Here is a 21,907-nt window from a genome sequence, read left to right as displayed (position 1 = left end):
CAAAAGCAGCATGGAGGTCTTCTAGGCTTTGCTGAGATGCAGGCAGGTTGGATAACATAACACAGGGATTCAGGAGGGGGACAAATGCGATATTGTAGCTCCTGGAAACCGCATCTCTTACCCAGTCGTCTGAGATACTTTCCAACCAGGTATCTACAACGACCAACAGGCTTCCCCATACTTTTTAACCTCCCTGGCAGTATGATTATTTCAGAAAAAGGGTGCTGAAAGCGGTACCATTATTTGCAAGGAAATTTGGTGTTTTATACTGTAGGCCTGTAATTCTTAGGAATAACTCACTTAAATCTGACCAAACAAGAGTCTAGTAGGCATCCCGGGTATGACATTTTTTTAAAAACAAAATTATAAATTATAATATAATAAATAATTATAAATAATTATAACAAATAATAATATAATTAAAATAAAAATTATTCAATAATGTAATCAACTCAAAATCACTGAAATTTGCTCAGTTGCAGAATTGTTGCTGTCATTACTTTTATTTTTTTATGACTAATTTCCCCACAAATCGCTATCGCACAATTCTGCTAATGATTATAATTTATTATCGCTGTTTTCTAGCTGCATTAAAACCATTTTTGACATAAAGGGACACTTTTGGTTGCTATGGATAATCTACAGTTTGCAGGCAGAAAGAACAGTTTTTATTATATAAAAGTACATGTACATGTAGGGCACTGGGCAGACCACTAGGGACAAGGGGGGTGTGTATTTTTTATATTTTTATATTATAAGATTACAGTATACTGTACGTATTGTGTTTGTTTACCTTTTTGAATTTGGCACCGTTCTCCTCTCCCGTGCGTCGTAATGTCGCAGGGAACGGAGATCAGCGGCATACAGAGGCACTGTGTGAATCGAGCGAGGACCCACTCTCTCACACAGCGCAGTGGCATCGCTGGATCCAGGGACAAGGTAAGTAACTTTGAGAAGGATAGGTCACAGGCTTTCTGGTAAGCCTTCAATTATTCTGGTGTTGGGTCCTTTGAAGATTGCCTTTTCCTCTGTCTTCACCTGCAGACTTTTTACATTGGATTATCACCGTTTCCATCACTTCTATTGGAGGGGGCTAATAACCCCTAGTCTTTCTTTTTGTGGACTATACATTTATATATTCTGAGGACTTGCACTGTATGCACTGCAATAATCACTACTAACAATTTGAATTGACCTATTAATATTACAGGTCAACCTATTTATTTATTAATCACTTGTGGTATAGAGGTTATATTATACCAGTGGACATTTGTTTTATTGTTGCGCACTGAGTCACTACATATTTTGCACATTTACTTATGTTTTAGTTTTATATTTGTACATTTGTTTATTACTCCTTATATTTTATTCATAGGGTATTTTTCCGTTCAGCGCTGCACTGTTTTTTCTCACAAGTAACTTTGTCTGTGGCTGCAGCGAGGCGAGCCCAAGTCTGACTAGGGGTTACCGATAGTAGACAAAAAATCTCACCCCGAGTCAGACTCGGGAACACCGCTCAGAAGGTTAAATTTGAGGCATCCCTTCATGCCTTAGAGGTCTTGTATGCAGGTTTGGGAGATTTAGAGTCCCAGAGCTTGCAGTCAAAATGGGCTTCTTGGCTTTGGTCAGTGCTTGGAATTTGAAGCATGGGAGTAAAAAAGGACCTTTTTTTGGAAGGGGGTGGGGGAGGAGTCTTCCCAATTTGAGGCTTGGGTATCGGCAGCTGGCATAAATTAATACTTTTACCCCCAACTACATCTTTTATGAAGGTTTTCAGGGCCGTTTCAAAAAGACTTTCAGCCCCAAAAGGGTGTCATTGCAGCAGAAGGCTCAGAGGCTGTTATAGAATGTTAGACAATATTAGATTGTTAGACAGTGCTTCTGGTGAGGAAGTAGATGAATTTTGCTCTTAGCCTCTTTGCAAATAAAGTTGCAATTTGAGCATAGACTCTTGCAAGCCTGCTGAGACGTCTTCCCTAGATAAAGCCAAGGAGGGGGTCAAATATGACTGAGCTAGGGAAGACGCTGAGGAGTATATGGACTAAAGTGGGTGACAACAATCTGGGCTGTTGGTGTCATGTCTATAAGGAGGGAAACTGCAGGCTGCCCAGGAACTGTTAGTGGATTGTGAACAGGAATGACTCTAAGGCCGCATACACACGGTCGGTTTTGACTGATGAAAACGGCCTTAAGTCCAGTTTCATCGGTCAAAACCAACCGTGTGTATGGCCCATCGGTCTGTTGTCCTTCGGTCCAAAATTTTAAAACATGCTTTAAAATCGAACCGATGGACCGCTGCCTGATCGGTCCAAACCGATGGTTAGTACACAAAAGCATTGGTTCAAAACCCGCGCCTGCTCAGAATCAAGTCGACGCATGCTTGGAAGCATTGAACTTCGTTTTTTTTCAGCACGTCGTGTGTTTTACGTCACCACGTTTCGAACTGATGGTGTGTATTCATATCAGGCCATCAGGCCACTTCAGCAGTGAACCGATGGAAATGGCCCGTCGACCCATTCTCATCGGTTTGGAACGACCGTGTATACAAGGCCTAAGAGGAACTGTTCCCCTTGTGCTTAAGAACTGACATGTTGCATTGCTTAACAGAGACAACTTAGTTTAGAACATCAGGTAAAAACCCCATGAACTGTCCGATGACAGCAGGAGAGGTTCAAATGGTGACTTGTTTACTGTAGATGGCAGCAAAGACTACCTGAGGTGGACCTGCATGACTCTTGTTAATACCTCATGCTGAAAGGTGAAAACTCCAGCTAGTAATACAGTACCTAAATTCTCAGTGTATTAATAATTTTCATGGAGACAAATGAAAAACAAGTGTAAAATGTCACCCAACAGTCCTAATAAATGTATCAGTTTCTAAAGCATTTGCCATTGTGGCCTACTCAGAAACAAGTCTTCAGAGACTGGGTCACACCAGAGACTCTGCCATGGCTCTGGAGCTAGAAAGCAGTCTGCAGCCAATTAATACAGCACACAAAGATCTTAGAAGTGTCACAAATGGAGCCCAGTGTCTGATGGTCACATTCCTGGCAGGCCCCACAATTGTTCAGTCTAGTCGGGTCTGTATATGGCATCCAAAGCCATTGCCGAGGATAAACTGATTTAGATAACTGCAAAAAGAGACCAACTCAAGCAACATGCAGATGACATCTTGAATGAAGTACAGATTAATCTTGAAAAAAAAATCTAATGGGTAGTAAAACAGTTATTTTCTAAGTAAAGTCCTCCATTCTCTTAGGACACTAGCAACAAACTAAGGCATGCTAGGAAGAGGACGGATTAAGCCACATTGGTCACTGTTTATGTTGCCAGTGTCCCAATCCTCCTTTAGGTGGCAGCATGCCTCTTGCCTCTGAATCTTTTGATAATGCATTAATGTCTTTCTTGTTTAATTCAAAAACTTTAGTAAAAACTGCATTTAAAAAAATATAGTTTTACAAATATTTAGATACTTCTGTATCCTGAATATTTCTGGTGACTAGGTTACATCACCTGCTTATTAGCTTTTATGTAACTGTATCCTCAGATTGGAAAAAATCTCTTCACGGTTGAAAGCTTAGAAGATTAAGGAAGCAGGTCAAATTACATATTTTGCCATCTTGACAGCTTTTCCTTTTTCCTTTGCATCTAAAATTGCCAGGAGGTATTTTTCAAACTGATCAGTCTTTTTCTTACACTTCCTTTTGTTAATGTAAGATACATGAAACATATTTAATCCCCCCCCCCACTGCTCTTTTTTAGCAACGAGAAGCAAGGAAAATAGCCCAATGTAAGCTGAAGTTGGATTTCTAATGTAAGCTTACCTAGGGCTTACTGTCTCCCAGTCCTCACCCACATTTGATAGTGCTGGGCCAACAGAGAGTACATTCACATAGTGTGGCAGTGTCAAGAGAAAAAAACGGATAGCTGTTACTGGGGGACCAACCTTAAAAATATTTTTATTTTTTGTAAATACCCTTGCTTCTGTAATTATAAAAGAGACACAGATAAGCTGAAGACAGATACGAATAAGAAATGACTAACATGTACAAAATCTGGCATATATGTGCCACGCCCCTAAATTGAAAGTTTGTAGAAAAAAAAACAAATTGGATTTTGCGGAATTTTTAAAGCACAACTTGAACCAAAATAAAATGTAATAACAAAATGTATTATTTACAATATTTAAATTTAAACAAAAATGTAAAATTCCATAAAATTAAATATAAATATATTATATATATAACATTTTTAGTTTTTTTAAAGAGCAGCTTTTCATTTTAAGAGCAAATATACTTGTTAATGAGCTAAACTTGTTTCTTGGATTTCATCCACTTCATCAGGGATGGAAACAAGACCAACATCTGAAAATCCTCCAGAAGGAGATGAAATGGAATACACCTCCTACCATACATCCCAAAGGGAGAGAACAACACTGGGGTGACGTGACCCACCAGCAAATGGAAAGCATATAAATTGTTCTAATTAGGTTGGTACTTAAATAATTGCCACATACTGTATATAGAAGATAATAGTATATGCAAATACTTCAATCACAGCCAACAGAGGAACATATTAAAAGGTTTGGCATCTCCACACCAAAGAAAATATATACTTAAAGTCTATACGTAATCTAATGAGTCACAACTTCTCTTGAGAGAATATAATAGACTCCAATACTGCATACACCAATGTTTCAGCATCGGTTGGTGTCCCCCAGGCCTTTGTTTTTAATACCATTATTTTTGGATTTTTGGCAAATTTTTTAAGAACTGTGGACAATAAACTTTTGTTATTAAATGTTATTTTTGGTTCAAACTATGCCTTACAACTCCTGCCAGATCCACGTTATTGTTTTTCTACTAAGAAATGATTGCAGTTATTAATAAATGCAATAAGAATTAACTGTATTTTTAAATCAAGCTAGGTCTGTATGTGGTAGCAGACTCTTATAATCCATTGTACAGCAGCACTGAGGGAAAGGATGAGCCAACACTAGAAGCCATTATGTGATATACTGCATTCACATATGCTGGCAAGGAACAGGCTGAAAAGAGGTAAGAGCAGAGTAAGCAGAAGAATTCCTTCATCAGTCATCAACCTAGCCAAGCTGCATTGCAGAGCTGTGTAAATTTTCCGTAATGGTTGGACAGAAATACCTAACATTTGGCAGAAAAAAAAAGAGTTCCCATTTTATAGCATCCTAGGATCCCCAACGTCTTGGCCATGCTATTGTGCAAATAAGAACTGCTGCCTGCATTGTCATACCATAGTTTGCCTTCACCTGGCCTTGTGCCTTGCCATTGGCCAATAGAGAGACACAGTGGGCTTAAATAGGCAGCCCAAAGTACAATTATGTGAGTGGGTACAGTGAGGTGGCATTCATTTCAGTTTGTACCCTTTGAATGTGGCCAGCACACAACAATGTGAATCTGTGTGTTGAAGTGTGTCGTGTTAAAAAAAATGCTGCAGGTAGGATGTGGCACATAAGCAGCCCAGAATAAATTGGTAAATATTTCTTAATGCATGTTAATATATGAGATATGCATGATAACATATGTGCCATAATGCACTGCAATACAGAACAGGGGCCCTTAAAGTTAAATTCCAGCCAAGCAGTGAAATACACAGTTGAAATTCACAAGATAGAAATGTCTTCCATGCCAGAAAATTACCAGTGTTGCTCAGCAAGTCTTGTGATCTATGGACCCATGCCAGATGGTACAGCGATGTCCTAGACCGGCGCTGTAGGTAAGCAGTACAGCTTTGTCTTAGACACACCTCCAGCCTGCTGATAAGGCAGTCAATGGGCAACAGCACACAGATGCTTCAAAGTCTGATTGGCTTGTAGTGCTACTACTCACTCTCATTTTAAAGTCTGCATCACAGGAAATTTCAGGAAGTTGAAATAAAGTGGCATTATTTGGGCAGTGATGCCACTGCTATTCACTGCTAGTCAATGATTCCTAGGTGTGTAGCAAGTGTAAGCAACCATAGCTTCCTTAGAAACCAGTGACAGTGGGATGAAATACCGCTTCTATAGATGATGTTCAGTTCTTGACAAACAGGGGGCCAAACAGCCAAAGTTCAATCCAAACCTATGTCTTGCTAACTGAACGTTATTTAATTTGTATTTAATTCGATTTTTTCAGAATTTTGATGCAGTGCAGCTTTACTTTAAAATCTTTTAAATTGTTTTTAGCATCCCTTTGCTTCTTTTTGTGTTTCTTGTTTTTGTTTTACTGGTTCAGCTTTATATTATGTGCTGTAATAATTGTTTTGTTATTTTTACATATTTTTTGAATGATGGTTACCTTTTGAACAATAAGGTTGCCCATGTAGAATATCCCTATTTGAGCAATAATAAGATTTTGATGCTTATACGTAAGGGAGCCATCTGGTCCTATGGGAGACAATATACTTACTTATTTTCAGTGAATATTAGCAGTTGTACAAGCCCTACCCTCATATTTCTGCATTTTAATATCCACATCGATTATCTATTTATTACATTTTTTATTTTGTCTTGAATTTTTCCTTTCTTTTTTGAGATAATTTTTATTTAATATTCAGAATTAAATAATACAGGCGCAGTAAACTCTTTCCCTGTATCCTTACCCTGTCCCCCTCTAACCCAATACATGTCAATAAAATCTGGTATAAACACAAACAGTCCTTATGTGTTTGCCTGTTATGCCTTTTATTCAAATGTCCACATGAGCAAAGCTTGCGTGAGATAGTCCATTCAGTAAACAAAGGGCATTCTGCTTGAATTCTTCTTTTTAAATTTAATTATAAGTTTTATTTACAAAAAGAGTCATTTTAATCATGGGTTTTATTATGCCAAAATTAGTGAAATTTCTATTTGTTTTAAAGGGGTTGCAAAGGTTAGTTTTTTATTTTCTAAATAGGTTACTTTAAGCTAGTGCATTGTTGGTTCACTTACCTTTTCCTTCAATTTCCCTTCGAAATGTTTTTTGTCTTTGTTTTCTTTGTCTGAATTTCTCACTTCCTGTTCCTCCTCAGTAAGCTGTTCAGTAAGCTGTTCGACGAGCTCCTCGGACGATGGTGGAAAGCTTACCGAGGAGAAACAGGAAGTGAGAAATTCAAACAAAGAAAAAAAACATTTAGAAAGGAAATCGAAGGAAAAGGTAAGTGAACCAACAATGCACTAGCTTAAAGGAACCTATTTAGAAAATAAAAGACGAACCTTTACAACCCCTTTTAACCTGTGTTGACTTCAAGTGATGTACTTGAAGTCAACACAAGTTATACAGAAAGTTCATACTTTAGTAAATTAGCCCCAGTAGGACATGTTATGTTGTAGTTCCAAGATGATTTTGTATGTATGTACGTACACTATCACAGAGTTCTTGCTAATTTATAGAGTAGATAAAAGAAAAAGACAGAAAAGTACGAAGTGGAAGACACTTGTAATGCTTGAAAAAAGTACCTGTGTGCCCAAGCTGACAACCTTTCTTCTTCAAGATGTCTTCAACTGGTGTGTCAAAGATTAACTTAATCTTTTGAAGCAGTCCCTGAAACAGTAATTAAGATTTTTCACTAAATATTTAATTAAACTATACTATACAAATATACATTTTAAACAGCGTGCTGTTTCTATATCACTACAACACTGGCCAAAATACAAAATGTCTCATGCACAAAAATACCCCAAAGAACTGATCTTGTTGCCCTTACCAACCAATCATATTCTCCATTCTGCCCCAGCTATCAAAATGTTCTTATCTTTATACCAGAATATAGAGCTGCTGATAGAGGGGTAGAGTTGGCCCTCCTGTTCCAAGCCTGAGCCTCTTCAGTAAACCAAGAGGGCATGGGGCAAAGCAGATTCCCTTTAAATACTTTTGGGTGTATGCCCTGGCCCCAGCAATAAAATACAAGTTCCCCGGACCCCAACAATTCTGAATCAGGGGCCAGGAACATAAAAGGGATAATTTACTTATTTTTGGGATCAGGCAGAGTATGTTGTGGCTTCTGAAAATTAAAGTAAAAGGAAAGAAAATATTTTTTTATTTTTGGTACAGTGGAGAGGGATAAGAATACCTGTCAGATATTTTTTTTTGCTGTCTGTTCCCCTGTTAAGAAAAAAGCACCCAAGAGGTGTTCGGATTTTGATGTGAGTTCATACAAATTAGCGAGAGGACGAAAACATTTATAGAGCTCACTAGTTAGACAGGGCTGCCCTCCAATGAGTACACCAGCAGAAAAAAGCATGCACTAATAGAAGGAAAGCAGACAACCAATGTGTTTCAGGGGTCAGAAAAACTCCCACTTTATCAGGGATACAACAAAACACAATATAATGCAAATATAAATTAGACTGGTGTGACCATAGAATCACACAATCACAGAAAATCATAAATAACATATACTGTATACTGTATCTATGTACACAATATAATGTATAAGTATACATGTGCACATGCATAGGAATGAAAAGAAAATAAATATCAGATGGTAAGTGATAGTGAATATTTTGGAATTATTGTTATTGGGTGCTATATGATCAATACACACAGTTGCACTATTGTACATATAACTAAAATAAATACACACAAGACAATTAATGTTACACAAATGTCTAAAATATAGGGCTCACAGGTTAAAAAAAGCTATTTAAAAACATACTCTATGTATTGCATCCTCTATGAGGTTAAACCAAAGAGGTGTACACTACTGTGCAACTGTTTTAGGTAGGTGTGAAAAAATGGGGCCAAACCATCACTTTCAGGACTCCTTGTTCTTCTTTACACGGAAGATCATTTTTAATGACATTGTCTGTATGTTTGGGGTTGTTGAACTGCTGCAGAATAAATTTGGGGTCAATCACACACCTCCCTGATGGTATGGCACGATGGATAAGTATCTGTCTGTATTTCTCAACCTTGAGAACACCATTTATTCTGACCAAATCTCCAACTCAATTTGCAGAAATGCAGTCCCAAACGTGCAAGGAACCTCCACCATGTTTCACAGTTGAATGCAGACGCTCATTATTGTATAGATTTCCAGCCCTTCAGCAAACAAACTCCCTCCTGCTACAGCCATATATTTCAAATTTTGACTCATCAGTCCAGAGCACCTGCTGCCATTTTTCTGCACCCCAGTTTCTATGTTTTCATGCATAGTTTAGTCCCTTAGCCCTGTTTCCATGTCAGAGGAATGGCTTTTTGGCAGCAATTCTTCCGTTAAGACCACTTCTAGCCAGACTTCTGCATACTGCTGAGCATCTTTTCATATCGATGGGAAGTAAGCATGATGTGTCTTGCATTAAGTTGGCTTGGCAGACCACTGGGTCTACTGTTCTCAACATTGCCCAATCAATGGTGTCCTCAATGCTGAGAAATATAGACAGATATCCATCATGCCATGCCATAAGGGAGGCATGTGATTGGCCCCAAATTTATTCTAAAGCAGGACAATAACCCCAAACATACAGCCAATGTAATTTAGAACCTAGAATCTACAGTGTAAAAAAAGAACAAACGGTCCTGGAAGTGATGGTTTGGCCCCCACAGAGCACTGATCTCAACATCATCAAGTCTGCCTAGGATTACATGAAGAGACAGAAGGACTCGTGGCAGCCTACATACACAGAAGATCTGTGGTTAGTTCTCCAGTTCTCTTTGGAAGAATTGATGCCGTTTTGAAGCCAAAGGGTGGTCACACTAAATATTAATTTGATTTAGATTTATCTTTTGCTCACTCATTTTGAAATTGAAAAACAAAATGTAAATATATATTTTTGAAAGCATTCTTACTTGCTTAAAACTGTATGTGGAGGCTATACTTGGAACAACATGTTTCAACCTCAGGGAGAAGTATACTGCAAAAAATGTATTGACGCTCAGGGGGTCTATACTGGGGGGTGGGCTTGCACATTCTTTGTGCACACACATCTTCAGGGGATAAGCCTTTGTCTGTCATCAAACAACTTTCCCTTAAATAACCTGCACGGCACAGAAATTGTTCATTAATCAAGTGCCATTTTGTTGTAGTCCAATGGGTAGCTTTAATTTTTTATGAGTAATTAATAGTTGACCAAGCACCATTTTGTTATCCACTTTCCAGGCCTTTCTTTGCGATACGGCACTGTATTACTGTAACTGACAATTGCGCGGTCGTGTGACGCTGTACTTGATGTCCTTTTTTTACCACAATATAGGTTTCTTTTGGTGGTATTTGATCAGCGTTTTTTAATTTTTTGTAAAGCAGGAACAAAAATTGTCTCTGGACAGCCGCACTCTGAATAAATTGTAGCCTTTATTGAAAAAAGGACAGCACTACAAGTCACAGCAAAGTAAAATAAAACCCAACCGCTGACGCATTTCGCACTGAAACTAGTGCTAAATAAAATAAAATAAATAGAAAAATAATAAAAAAAAACACAATAAGAGTATATTGATTGATTTGCCAAAAGTTATAACTTTTACAAACTATGGAATATTTGTATTTATTTTTTACTAGTTAGTAATGGCAGCGATCACCAATTTATAGTGGGGCTGCGATATTGCAGCAGACAAATCAGGCACCTAACTGACACTTTATTGTGGGGTAACCACAGGCACAGGCACCATATAATCGTAGGCCAAAAGGACAGAATGCCAACATAGTAAGGATCTAATTAGTCAACACGTAGGCTACTTTCACAATGAGGTACTTTGTAGGCACAATAGCGCTAAAAATAGCGCCTGCAAAGCGCCCTGAAAGAGATGCTCCTTTCACTCCAGTGTGAAAGCCAGAGGGCGATAATGAATTGTCGAGTCCCGGCAATACAAATAAAAGTCATTGAATAAAATGACATTGGTCCCCCCCCCCCCCAGTCCATTACCATACCCTTCAGGCCTTGTATGTATATTAAGGGGAACTCTGCGCCAAATTTAAAAAAAAACTGGCGTAGGGGTCCCCCACAAAATCCATAGGTCTTTCAGGTCTGGTATGGATTTTAAGGGGAACCCCTTGTCGAAATAAAAAAAATGGCGTGGGGTTACCCCCAAAAATCCAATCCAGACCCTTATCCGAGCATGCAACCTGGCAGGCCACAGGAAAAGAGGGGGGACGAGAGAGCGCCCCCCTCCTGAACCGTACCAAGCCACATGCCCTCAAAATAGGGAAGATGTCCCCATGTTGATGGGGACAAGGGCCTCATCCCCACAGCCCTTGCCTGGTGGTTGTGGGGGTCTATGGGTGGGGGGCTTATCAGAATCTGGAAGCCCCCTTTAACAAAGGGGACCCCCAGATGCCACCCCCCTATGTAAATTGGTAACGGGGTACATTGTACCCCTACTATTTCACCCACACAGCTTGGGACAAGTCCTTTAATTAAAATAAAATAAAAATTCCAGCGCTGTAATCCTTCTACGAACCGCCGCCATGAACGATACAGCGTCCATAGGAAGCACCCGGCCGAATGACGCGTGACCTGTCTGACAGCTCTTAAATAACCATGGTCGGGGCCATCCGTGATGTGGACAGGTGACCCCACCCCCTTTGGTTCAACAGGGTTTCTGGTGGTTTCCCTGTGGTGTCACGGGTGACCCTGCCCCCCTCTGATGCAACAGGGGTTTCCAGCGGCGTCACAGGGAAACTGACGCGTCACAGGGAAACTGACAAAACCCCCTGGGGGGCGGCCCCACCCTCGGTTATTTAAGAGCTGTTAGACGGGTTGCACGTCATTCGGCCAGGTGCCTCCTATAGAGACAGTATTGTTTGTGGCAGCAGGTCTGGGTCGTAGAAGGATTACAGCGCTGGGATTCCGATAAGCCCCTCGCCTGCAGACCCCCACAACCACTGGGCAAGGATTGTGGGGATGAGGCCTTTGTCCCCATCAACATGGGGACATCCTCCCCATGTTGAGGGCATGTGGGCTGGTACAGTTCAGGGGGGGCGCTCTCTCATCCCCCTTCTTTTCCTGCTGCGTGCTCGGATAAGGGTCTGGTATGGATTTTTGGGGGGAACCCCACGCCATTTTTTTGTTTTGGTTCGGGGGTTTCCCTTAATATTCATACCAGACCTAAAGGGTCTGATAATGGACTGGGGGGAACCCATGTCGTTTTTTCAATTACTTTTATGAATTTAATTTTGTGCAGGGACTTTTCTAAGCAAGGGAAACATGCGCTACTTTACAGGCATACTATAGACACCCCCCAGGTACGAAATTTAAAGGATATTTCACTTTTATTGTTTAACTTTAAGCATTATTAAAATCACTGCTCCTGAAAAAAATTTAATTTTTTAAACTTTTTGCATTGATACATGTCCCCTGGGGCAGGACCAATGCTGTATCCTGGCCTAGGCCAACAAGGCCCAGGCCTAGGAAAGCACTTTGCAGGGGGCAGCACGGAAAGAGTCCCCGCCAGCTTGTGCTACACTTTTAGTGTAATGCAAGCTGCTTCTAATTTTGACTGTCCTATCATTCTGGACCACAAACCTTCCTCACTGTGCTATATGATTTCTGCTGCACCATTGGCATGGTTATATCTTCTTAGTCCTCTCCATAAAATTATCAGAAATTTGTGCTTAAATTAGAACTATAGGCAACACTTTTTTTTCATTTTGGATAGAGTAAGGGAGGGTTATAGCCTCTGTCAGTTTATTTTTTACCATCCCTGTCCCCTTCACTCTGCCATACAGGAAGTGAGAGGAAATCTATGCAAATTAAGGGAATCCAATGCCCCCCCCCACCCTAAGAACTAGTGTCAATTTCAGGGCGTATCTTAAACAGAAAGGGGTGTGGCATTGACAGGAAGGGGTGTGTCATATTTAAATTAGGGGTTGCAAGAGTTTAGTCAGGCCTAGGTCAGCACAAAACCTAAATACACTACTGGGCAGGACCCAGGTGCCCAAACACTTTTTATGACAATAACTTGCATATTAACCCTTTCACGCTGACGCAACGCATATATGCGTCCTCGGCTTTCGGGGGTTATACCGGGATGATGCCTGCAGCCGGTACTGTTTAGAGCCGGCGATCGGCTATCCAAACATAACAACCGATGCGGCTAAAAGTCGCTCGGTTGTTATGCCGGAGGAGCGGGAGGGGACATCCCCCCCTCCCGCCGCCTCTCGCCGCTCTGACCGGGCCTCCCGTCCCACCGGAAGACCCGATCCTCCATCCGCCGCGTTCTGTGTCCAGGCGGAGACTGACACTAAGTCGTAAACGGCTTTGATTCAGTCTCCGCATTGAAACCAAGGAAGTGGCGTCATGACATCACTTCCGGGTTTCTCAGCTGTCAATGGCGCCGGATTTAAAAAAGTACACAGTATTCAGAATCGCCGTTTTCAGCGATCTGAATACTTTGAAGTGCAAAGGAGGGCTCGGGGGTCTTTTAGACCCCCGATCCCTCCATAAAGAGGACCTGTCACCACCTATTACTGTCACAAGGGATGTTTACATTCCTTGTGACAGCAATAAAAGTGATCAAAATGTAAAAAAAAATAAAAAACACAATTTAATATTATAAAAAAAAAAAAAAAAAATACGAAAACAATTTTTTTTTTTTAAACGCCCCCCTCCCCATGAGCTTGCGCAGCAAAGAAAACGCATACGGAAGTCGCGCCCGCATATGAAAACGGTGTTCAAATCACACATGTGAGGTATCGCCGCGATCGTCAGAGCGAGAGCAATAATTCTAGCACTAGACCTACTCTGTAACTCTAACCTGGTAACCGTAAAAAAAGTTTAAAGTGTCGCCTATGGAGATTTTTAGGTACCGTAGTTTGTCGCAATTCCACGAGTGCGTGCAATTATAAAGCGTGACATGATTGGTATCTATTTACTCGGCGTAACATCATCTTTCACATTATGCAAAAAAAATGGGCTAATTTTACTTTTTCATTTTTTTTTAAATTCATGAGTTAATTTTTCCCAAAAAGTTGTGTTTAAAACACTGCCGCACAAATACCGTATGACATAAAATATTGCAAAAATCGCCATTTTATTCTCTAGATTCTCTGCTAAAAAATATATATATAATATTTGGGGGTTCTAAGTAATTTTCTAGCCAAAAATATGGATTTTAACTTGTAAACGCCAAATGTCATACATAGGCTTAGGCATGAAAGGGTTAACCTTTAAAATTAGCACTTTTGATTTTTCATGTTCGTGTCCCATAGACTTTAACTGTGTTCGCGTGTTCGAAAAAATGTATTACCTGTTCGTATGTATGCTGCGAACCGAACCCGGGGTGTTCAGCTCATCCCTAGTGCCAATGTTAATTTGTTAGTAAAGCATAGCTGGCACATGCATATGTGTATGCTTGCATATTTGTAGCACTCTGAATGCCTTGTATTGTTTTTCTTTAACTATGTGTGCAGTTAATGCGCATAATTCTTCTTTAGTAAAATCTAATTAACCACTTGCTTACTGGTCACTTAAACCCCCTTTCTACCCAGGCCAATTTTCATCTTTCAGCTCTGTCACATTTTAAATTACAATTTTGCGGTCATGCAACACTGTATCCAAATTATATATATTTTTTTTCCCCCCAAAAATAGATCTTTCTTTTGGTGGTATTTATTCACCACTTGGTTTTTATTTTTTGCTAAACAAAAAAAAAAAAAGTTTTTCAGATTTTGTTAAATTTTTTTGCAAACAGGTAATTTTTCTCCTTCAATGATGGGCACTGATAGGCTGCACTGATGGGCACTGATGATGCAGCACTGATGGGCACTGTATGCGCAAAAAAAACATTTCACTATTTGGCAGAGGACGGGGCATAGCCAAACCAGTGCCCATTAACGCAGCCACACCAGTGCCCATTAATGCACCCTTATCAGTGCCCATCAGCACAGTCACACCAGTGCCAATTAATGCAGCCGGATCAGTGCCCATCAGCGTAGCCACACCAGTGCCCATTAATTCAGCCACACCAGTGCCCATTAATGCAGCCACACCAGTGCCCATTAATGCAGCCTGATCAGTGTCCATCAGCACAGTCTCAATGTTAGTCCCCCCAGCACCTGGTCTGCACAGCTTCTTTACCTAGGTCTCGGGTGCAGTGCTTTTCCTGCAGGTTGTTCCTCTGGAGCTGGGAGCCCAGGACCAGATGTGCACTGCTGGTACATCTGGTCCTCTCATTTCCTCCTGGGCACCACAGAGCTGGGAAACTAGGGCTGGAGTAAACTGAGGAGGTGCGAGGTGAGCAGGCGGGGACTCCCAAATCCTGTCCACCAAATAGCTAATCTCCCAACTCCTGCTGTGTAGCTGTTTAGAAAAAAAAACTTCTCTTGGTCTCTTCCGTATTCAGTGGGGGCCCGGGGGACAGAGAGCGGACTATTTCATCACTTTCAGTTTTAGGTGGAATAATCCACAGCATCGCTCCCGGCCGGCTCCAGTGTACTGAAATAGCACAGGCTGGCCTTCATCTGTGTAGTGCGCTGCTGCGGATTAATCCGCCCAAAGCTGAATGTGATGAAGTTTTTTTTAAAACAGTTGCACAGCAGGAGATTAGCTTATTGGTGGATAGGGTTTGGTAGTCCCCGCCCGCTCTACCTATATCACCTGACAATGCCTGACATTGATAGATAATTGGATGACGGAGAGCTCCCTCAAACTCAATGGATTCAAAACAGAACTTTTCTTTTTCCACGCAAATCGAAAGACAAACTCTAGGACGACATGGACACCACCCACCATCCTTGAACAAACCATCACCCCAAGCACTAAAGTCAAAAGCCTCAGAGTCATCTTTGACTCAGACATGACTATGGACGCACAAATAGATCAGCAGTCACTATCTTCTCCGCTTGCTGAGTAGACTCATCCCCTTCATCCTGGAAGAGGACACAGCAGTAGTAGTTGGAACAATCATCAATTCCTGACTCGACTACGCAAACTCCCTCTACCTAGGACTACTCAAATACCAGATTTCTCGTCTACAAGTTGTCCAGAGCACAGCAGCCAGACTGGTAAAGGGAAAAAACCCTGGGAATCAATCACTCCGGCCCTGAGGACTCTCCATTGGCTAGCCGCAAAGGATCTGGTTACATTCAAGACCCTCTGCCTCACCCATAAATGCACACAAGGAAACACGCCTCAATACTTATGCAAGAAAATAAAACACTACACCCCTAATCGGGCCCTCCAATCAACTAACCAAAACCTCCTCCACATCCCCAAGTCCCACTACAAATCTAAAGGAGAACGAAGATTTGCAGTCCAAGGACCATGGCTATGGAACGCTCTACCCATGAACATCCGAATGAAAGAAAACCATCGGGCCTTCAGAAAAAACTTAAGACCCACCTCTTCTGAAGGATCTGGACAACATTGGAAACAAAGCGCCTTGAGGCGATTCAGTTCACATTTGTAGCGCTATACAAGTTACTCACTCACTCACTCACTCACCTTCTATTTTTTTTAAACACTAAAGCCTAGTGCATACTATCTGGTTTTTTTTTTTTTGTTCAACCCAGAACACCACAGCACACCAGTCAGTACTCTCAGCCATTGACTGAGATCGCTGATCGGATTCCGATAGGCAGAACTTTTTTGATCATGCTCCTTTCTCAGAAGCCAGGCGTTTGACCGACTTCTGTCGGACTGGCTGCAGTACACATGTCGGCCGGTTTCTATTGAACCGTGCGATACTGCCCAATATCCGGCTGGTGTGCACAGGGGTTAGGCAGGTGCATTGGGAGGGAAGCAGGATGAGCCAAATTGCTGAAAATAATGACTTGAATGACTTTAGCGCTTCTTCTGTGGATTCATTGTTTCACAGTGTCTGCAGCTACAGAAGTCACAGAGGGTGAGTTGTAAAGCTTATTAATCGCTCATTAAGAATCTTTAAATGTCCATAATCTGGTCTGGCCACACTCAGGGATGCGTCTACATGTTCACTTCCAGATAAATATTTTACTGCACAGTTACCTATTTGCAATGTGCATAATTGCATATACTGTATGTGAGTTTAAACACTCAAAGAAGTCTTTAGATATCGTTTTGGTTACTTCACCCATGAGGCTGTAAAAAGCTAACCTGATCATGGGCAATAGATAGAATAAATGCAAGATGATTGCACTGTCCACTTGATTTTTACATATAGTTACTGTACATAGTTAGTCAGGTTCAAAAAAGACAAAGGTTCAACCAATAGAAAAGATCCAGAAGAAGGCAAAGGAAAACCTTATGATGAATTAGTCCAACAAGTTCTTATAATCCAAAGGGACTTTTTTTTGTACACATCACCCAAGATAGCCACTAAAATCTTAAAATAAGAGTGAGCTATAGGCACAACAAAATAAAAAATTATCAAAAAGTGGAAAGGCAATTAAAGTGAAACTTCAAGTAAAACTTTGTTTGGATTTGTATAGAGTCTTTAATGAATACCCACATTTCTGAGACTTCCTGTCACCAGGATAAAATGTGAGGGAAACATATTTTAAAACAGGGACACAGATGACCAGATCTGCATATATACAGTATACTGAATATAAAGTTTATATATATATATATATATATATATATATATATATATATATATATATATATATATATATATATATATATATATACATATAAATATATATATATAGTCGTTAGCCTCTGACCGAGAGTAATGTGGATCACATAAACACACAACAAGACTTACAACATAAATAGACCTGAAGTGTGCCTTGGTGGTCTGGTCAGTATGCCAAGAAAAGGGGGCATACCCAAGGTAAGTGATGGGTAGTTAATTGAAGAAGGATATGCTGAGAAGTGCCCTTAAAAAGGGAAGGGCGGGAGGGTGTCGAATGTGATTGAATGCGCAGACTCACGGACATGAGGTGAGCTGGGAAGAGTCGGCCCAGTGACGTGTAGTACCGCACACTGAACCGACAAAGAGCATGTGTGAGTGGGCTGCTTAAATACCCTCCGGGCTCCTCCCATAAACTCAGGCCACCATACTGGCCTTCTTATTTATGGTCATTACCCTCTGACCGAGAGTGATGTGGATCACATAAACACATGACAAGACTTACAACATAAAAAGACCTGATGTGTGCCTTGGTGGTCTGGTCAGTATGCCAAGAAAAGGGGGCAAAAAACTCAGATAGGGAAATAGCTTTTATTGATTTCTTGTATCTATTGAGCCAGCTTGGTAAAGACTTGTGCCATTCCTTTCTGAGGATTTGGGATGTATGTGGCAAAACAAGGAGACTTCCATCAGCCTGGTATCTTGATTACGTGGTCTGGTACTCCCTGTTGGGAGGCAGCTGAGGCTGCTCTAATTCGGAAAGAATGTCCAGAGAACTGACTGGGGTTTGAAGCCCAAGTTACTTAGGAGGATTCTGACATGCTTGACACACTGGCTGCCACTCAGGAAGCTGGTTTAGAAAGGGTAGCAACTAGCTAACATCAGATTGGCTGGGTAGATGGAGCAGTAGTCAGTCGAGCACCGTCACTGGGCGTCAGGCGTTGTTAGTCTGAAACAGGTTGATGTCAACCCCCGGGGCTGGTTTGTTGCGTTTGCAGACTGTGAGAGTGTAGTGGCTCGAAAGCGAGTCGGGTGATGTCGGAGCAGTGTCTGACTGCCGGAGCCGCTGACTGTAGATTCACTAGCTCATAGGGAACCGTAGAAGGCCTGGTAGATGGCTGTTTGGGTGAGTATGCTGGGCAAAGCCCTAAACAGGGAACGAGTAAGGATTTCAGACATGTCCCTAAAGAGGGCACTCTTAAAAAGGTAGGCGCTTGCCACTGACTACAGGTTGGTGCTTCTGTATGCCCTGTAGGAGGGACTTGACTGCATGAGCTCGAGAATACTAATGGTTTACTGGGGTCCTGCAGGGACAGGAAATGCTGGACGCCATCTAGATATGGCGTGATAGTATTGTGAGAAAGGGTCAGCTGCGTGTGGCAATACGATATGAAGGCTAGGACGTGTCTAACGTTGCCTATTGCTGCTCCGGCACAGGGGGCCAAAAATTTGCGGTTAGTGTTCCAAGCAGTGCGATAGGCCTTCAGTGTGTTGCGTGCCAAGGAGTTGTTAATAAGCTGGGTTGCATTGGCGAGTTTTTTCCAGCGAGAGGCTCTCGCTGGAAAAAACAACCATTCCAAGGTTGGAATGGGAAAGCGCATCAGCTGCGATTTGCATTTGCCTGGAATGTCTACATAAGATATTAACTGGTGACGGAGTGACTTAGATCTACCTTAATTGATGATGCCGGCTGTGGCCTGATTGTCTGTGGTGAAGAACACTGTCTGTCCTGTTCAAGTGTGGCCCCAGACCTGGGCAGCTGCCACGATGGGGTACAGCACGAGACGTGATGAAGACTGGGTGATGCAGAAATTTAAGAGAATTTCTAGGGGCCAAGGTTTGGAGAACCAGTGGCGGCCGAAAAATAGCCGCAAAAGCCTGTGGTGACTCGGCTGACACTGCCGGGATGAAGATTGAAATGCTGTTCTATCAGGTGGGGAAGTTGTCCCACATAGCTAAGTCTGCTACTGACGCTTGATCTAGTTTGAGAACTTGGACTGGATCTTGCATTGGTGTGAGAAAATCAAGACAATGCACAGGTGCTCAACAAGACGATATACATGCACGTGCGCTCACAGACCAACGTGCAATGTGCCGAATGATGTTGGAACATGAGCAACAATAACTCAGAGGCAGGTTTTTTACAAAAGGGATGCAGGATAGTAAGCATAACGAATTGCAAGATTGCACATGATACGAAAAGGTTTGAATACTATCTGCGACAGTAAGAGGGAAACGCAGACGAAGACCATGAACGGAGAAGCCGCAATGCGCTTGTGATGTCGAATGCGATTGAATGCGCAGACTCACGGACATGAGGTGAGCTGGGAAGAGTCGGCCCAGTGACGTGTAGTACCGCACACTGAACCGTCAAAGAGCATGTGTGAGTGGGCTGCTTAAATACCCTCCGGGCTCCTCCCATAAACTCAGGCCACCATACTGGCCTTCTTATATATATATAAATGTATATATATATATACACCGTATACTGTATATATATATATATATATATATATATATATAAGACATTGGGCCAGATTCAGAAAGCATTTACGTCGGCGTATCTTCAGATACGCCGCCGTAATTTCAAATGTGCGCCGTCACATCTTTGCGCCGATTCACAAAGCCAGATACGTCCAAAAACATGGCTTCAGCCGTCTGACGTAACTTGCCTACGCCGGCATATCGTGGGCGCATAGTTACGCTGGACGCATTCGGCGTTCCCATTATAAATATGCAAATTACCTAGATACGCCGATTCACGAACGTACTTGCGCCCGGCGTAGTAATATACGCTGTTTACGTAAGGCGTACGACCGGCGTAACTTTACCCCTCATAAAGCAGGGGTAAGTCATGTTAAGGTATGGACGTCAGAACGACCATAGAAATTTAAGTCGTTTACGTAAGTCGTACGTGAATAAGGCTGTGCGTAAGTTACGTTTACGTCGTAGGCAGTGTTTGACGTATCTTAGGCATTCTTGCCAACGTGATTTTGAGCTCCGTTCGTTCGGCCCCTCATTTACATGGGGTCACAGCTCATTGTAATACAACACGCCCACTGCCTTGATAATTTGAATTAGGCAGGCTTACGCCGCCGTAACTTAGGGGTGCAAGTTCTTTCTGAATACGGTACTCGCCTCTCTAAGTTACGGCAGCGTAGCGTATATTCTTTCTGAATCTGGCCCATTGTTTTGTTTTCCACACTTATATTTTGGATGCCCAAAATGTACATAAATAACACACAAACAAGATAATAGTGCTACAATACTGCTTTTATGATATTGATTTTGCTTACCCTAAAATGGTTTTCACGTATTGAGCCCCTGGCCAAAAACATCTTGTTGTTATCAGCTTTCAGATGCTCGTAGAAAGTTTCCTCCAGGCGGAAACTATCCATAAGGTCACAACCAACATAGAGGTTGAAGTTTTCACCTGTGAGCTGAACAGTAATATTTTTCCACTGAGAGTCAGCCAGGTCAACATCCTCCAAGGATATCACGTTTTGAGTTCCTTCTATCCAATAAATTAGGTCCAGAGTATTGGCTCGTCCATTTGACACAAGTTCAAACATTCTGTTGGAAATGCCAGGGCCCTCTATAGAAAGAAGTGTTCCTCTGTTTCGTTTGTCTTGTTTTATCGTGGCAGTTAAAATAAAACCTTCATTTAGTTGCATCAGGTGAATAATTTCCCTCATTTTTTCAGATTTAACAGGAGGTATATGATCAAACCGGAGAAATCGGTATGCGGGAGAATTTGGATCATGTCCACGAAACATTTTGACACCAATGGTCCTTTTGTTTATATTACTAATTTCAAATAAATCAAAAGTAGTCTCATCTTCCCCATCTTCATCTAAAATTAGAAAGAAATAGCATATTTAGTTCAATTTTAGTTAGGCTTCATACAATGTAGATTTACATTGATACAGTGACATTTTAACACCTCCATATGTCAAATTTTAATTTCCCATTTTCATTTATTCAAGATTAGGTACCAATAACACACCATAACTTTGGAAACCATGCAATCTTGTGGGTATTAAAGCGGGGGTTCACCCTATCGACAGGAAAAAAAAAAAAAATGTTTCTTTTACCTTTAAATCAGGCACTGTAGCGCGAGCTACAGTATGCCTGTCCCGAATTTTTTCCCCCCATACTCACCTTGTAGTCGTCCATCGAAGATACCGGGGAATGGGCGTGCCTCTGGAGACGGAGGATGATTGACGGCCGGCTCTGGCGCGTCACGCTTCTCCGGAAATAGCCGAAATAGGCTTGGTCTTCACGACGCGTGCGCATAGCCTGTGCGCACGCGCCGTGAAGAGCCGAGACCTACTCCGGCTGTCTGGAGAGTGACGTGCCAGAGCCGAGACCTACTCCGGCTGTCTGGAGAGTGACGTGCCAGGGCCGGCCGTCAATCATCCTCC

At 41.6% G+C, this 21,907-nt stretch overlaps 1 protein-coding gene across 1 annotated transcript in view; it reads right to left on the bottom strand.

Moving 5' to 3' along the window:
• Positions 1–21,907, bottom strand: part of THBS2 (thrombospondin 2) — a 179,781-nt gene that overhangs the window by 93,572 nt on the left and 64,302 nt on the right. Inside the window, exons 3-4 of the mRNA XM_040350916.1 lie at positions 20,780–21,336; positions 7,454–7,538 (exon numbers count right to left, since the gene is read on the bottom strand). Coding sequence (XP_040206850.1) covers positions 7,454–7,538; positions 20,780–21,336 — 642 coding nt within the window. The remainder of the gene's footprint in view (positions 1–7,453; positions 7,539–20,779; positions 21,337–21,907) is intronic.

The sequence above is a fragment of the Rana temporaria genome, chromosome 4 (genome assembly GCF_905171775.1).
Source record: "Rana temporaria chromosome 4, aRanTem1.1, whole genome shotgun sequence".
Taxonomy (NCBI): domain Eukaryota; kingdom Metazoa; phylum Chordata; class Amphibia; order Anura; family Ranidae; genus Rana; species Rana temporaria.
This window is presented reverse-complemented; position numbering and strand designations above follow the sequence as displayed.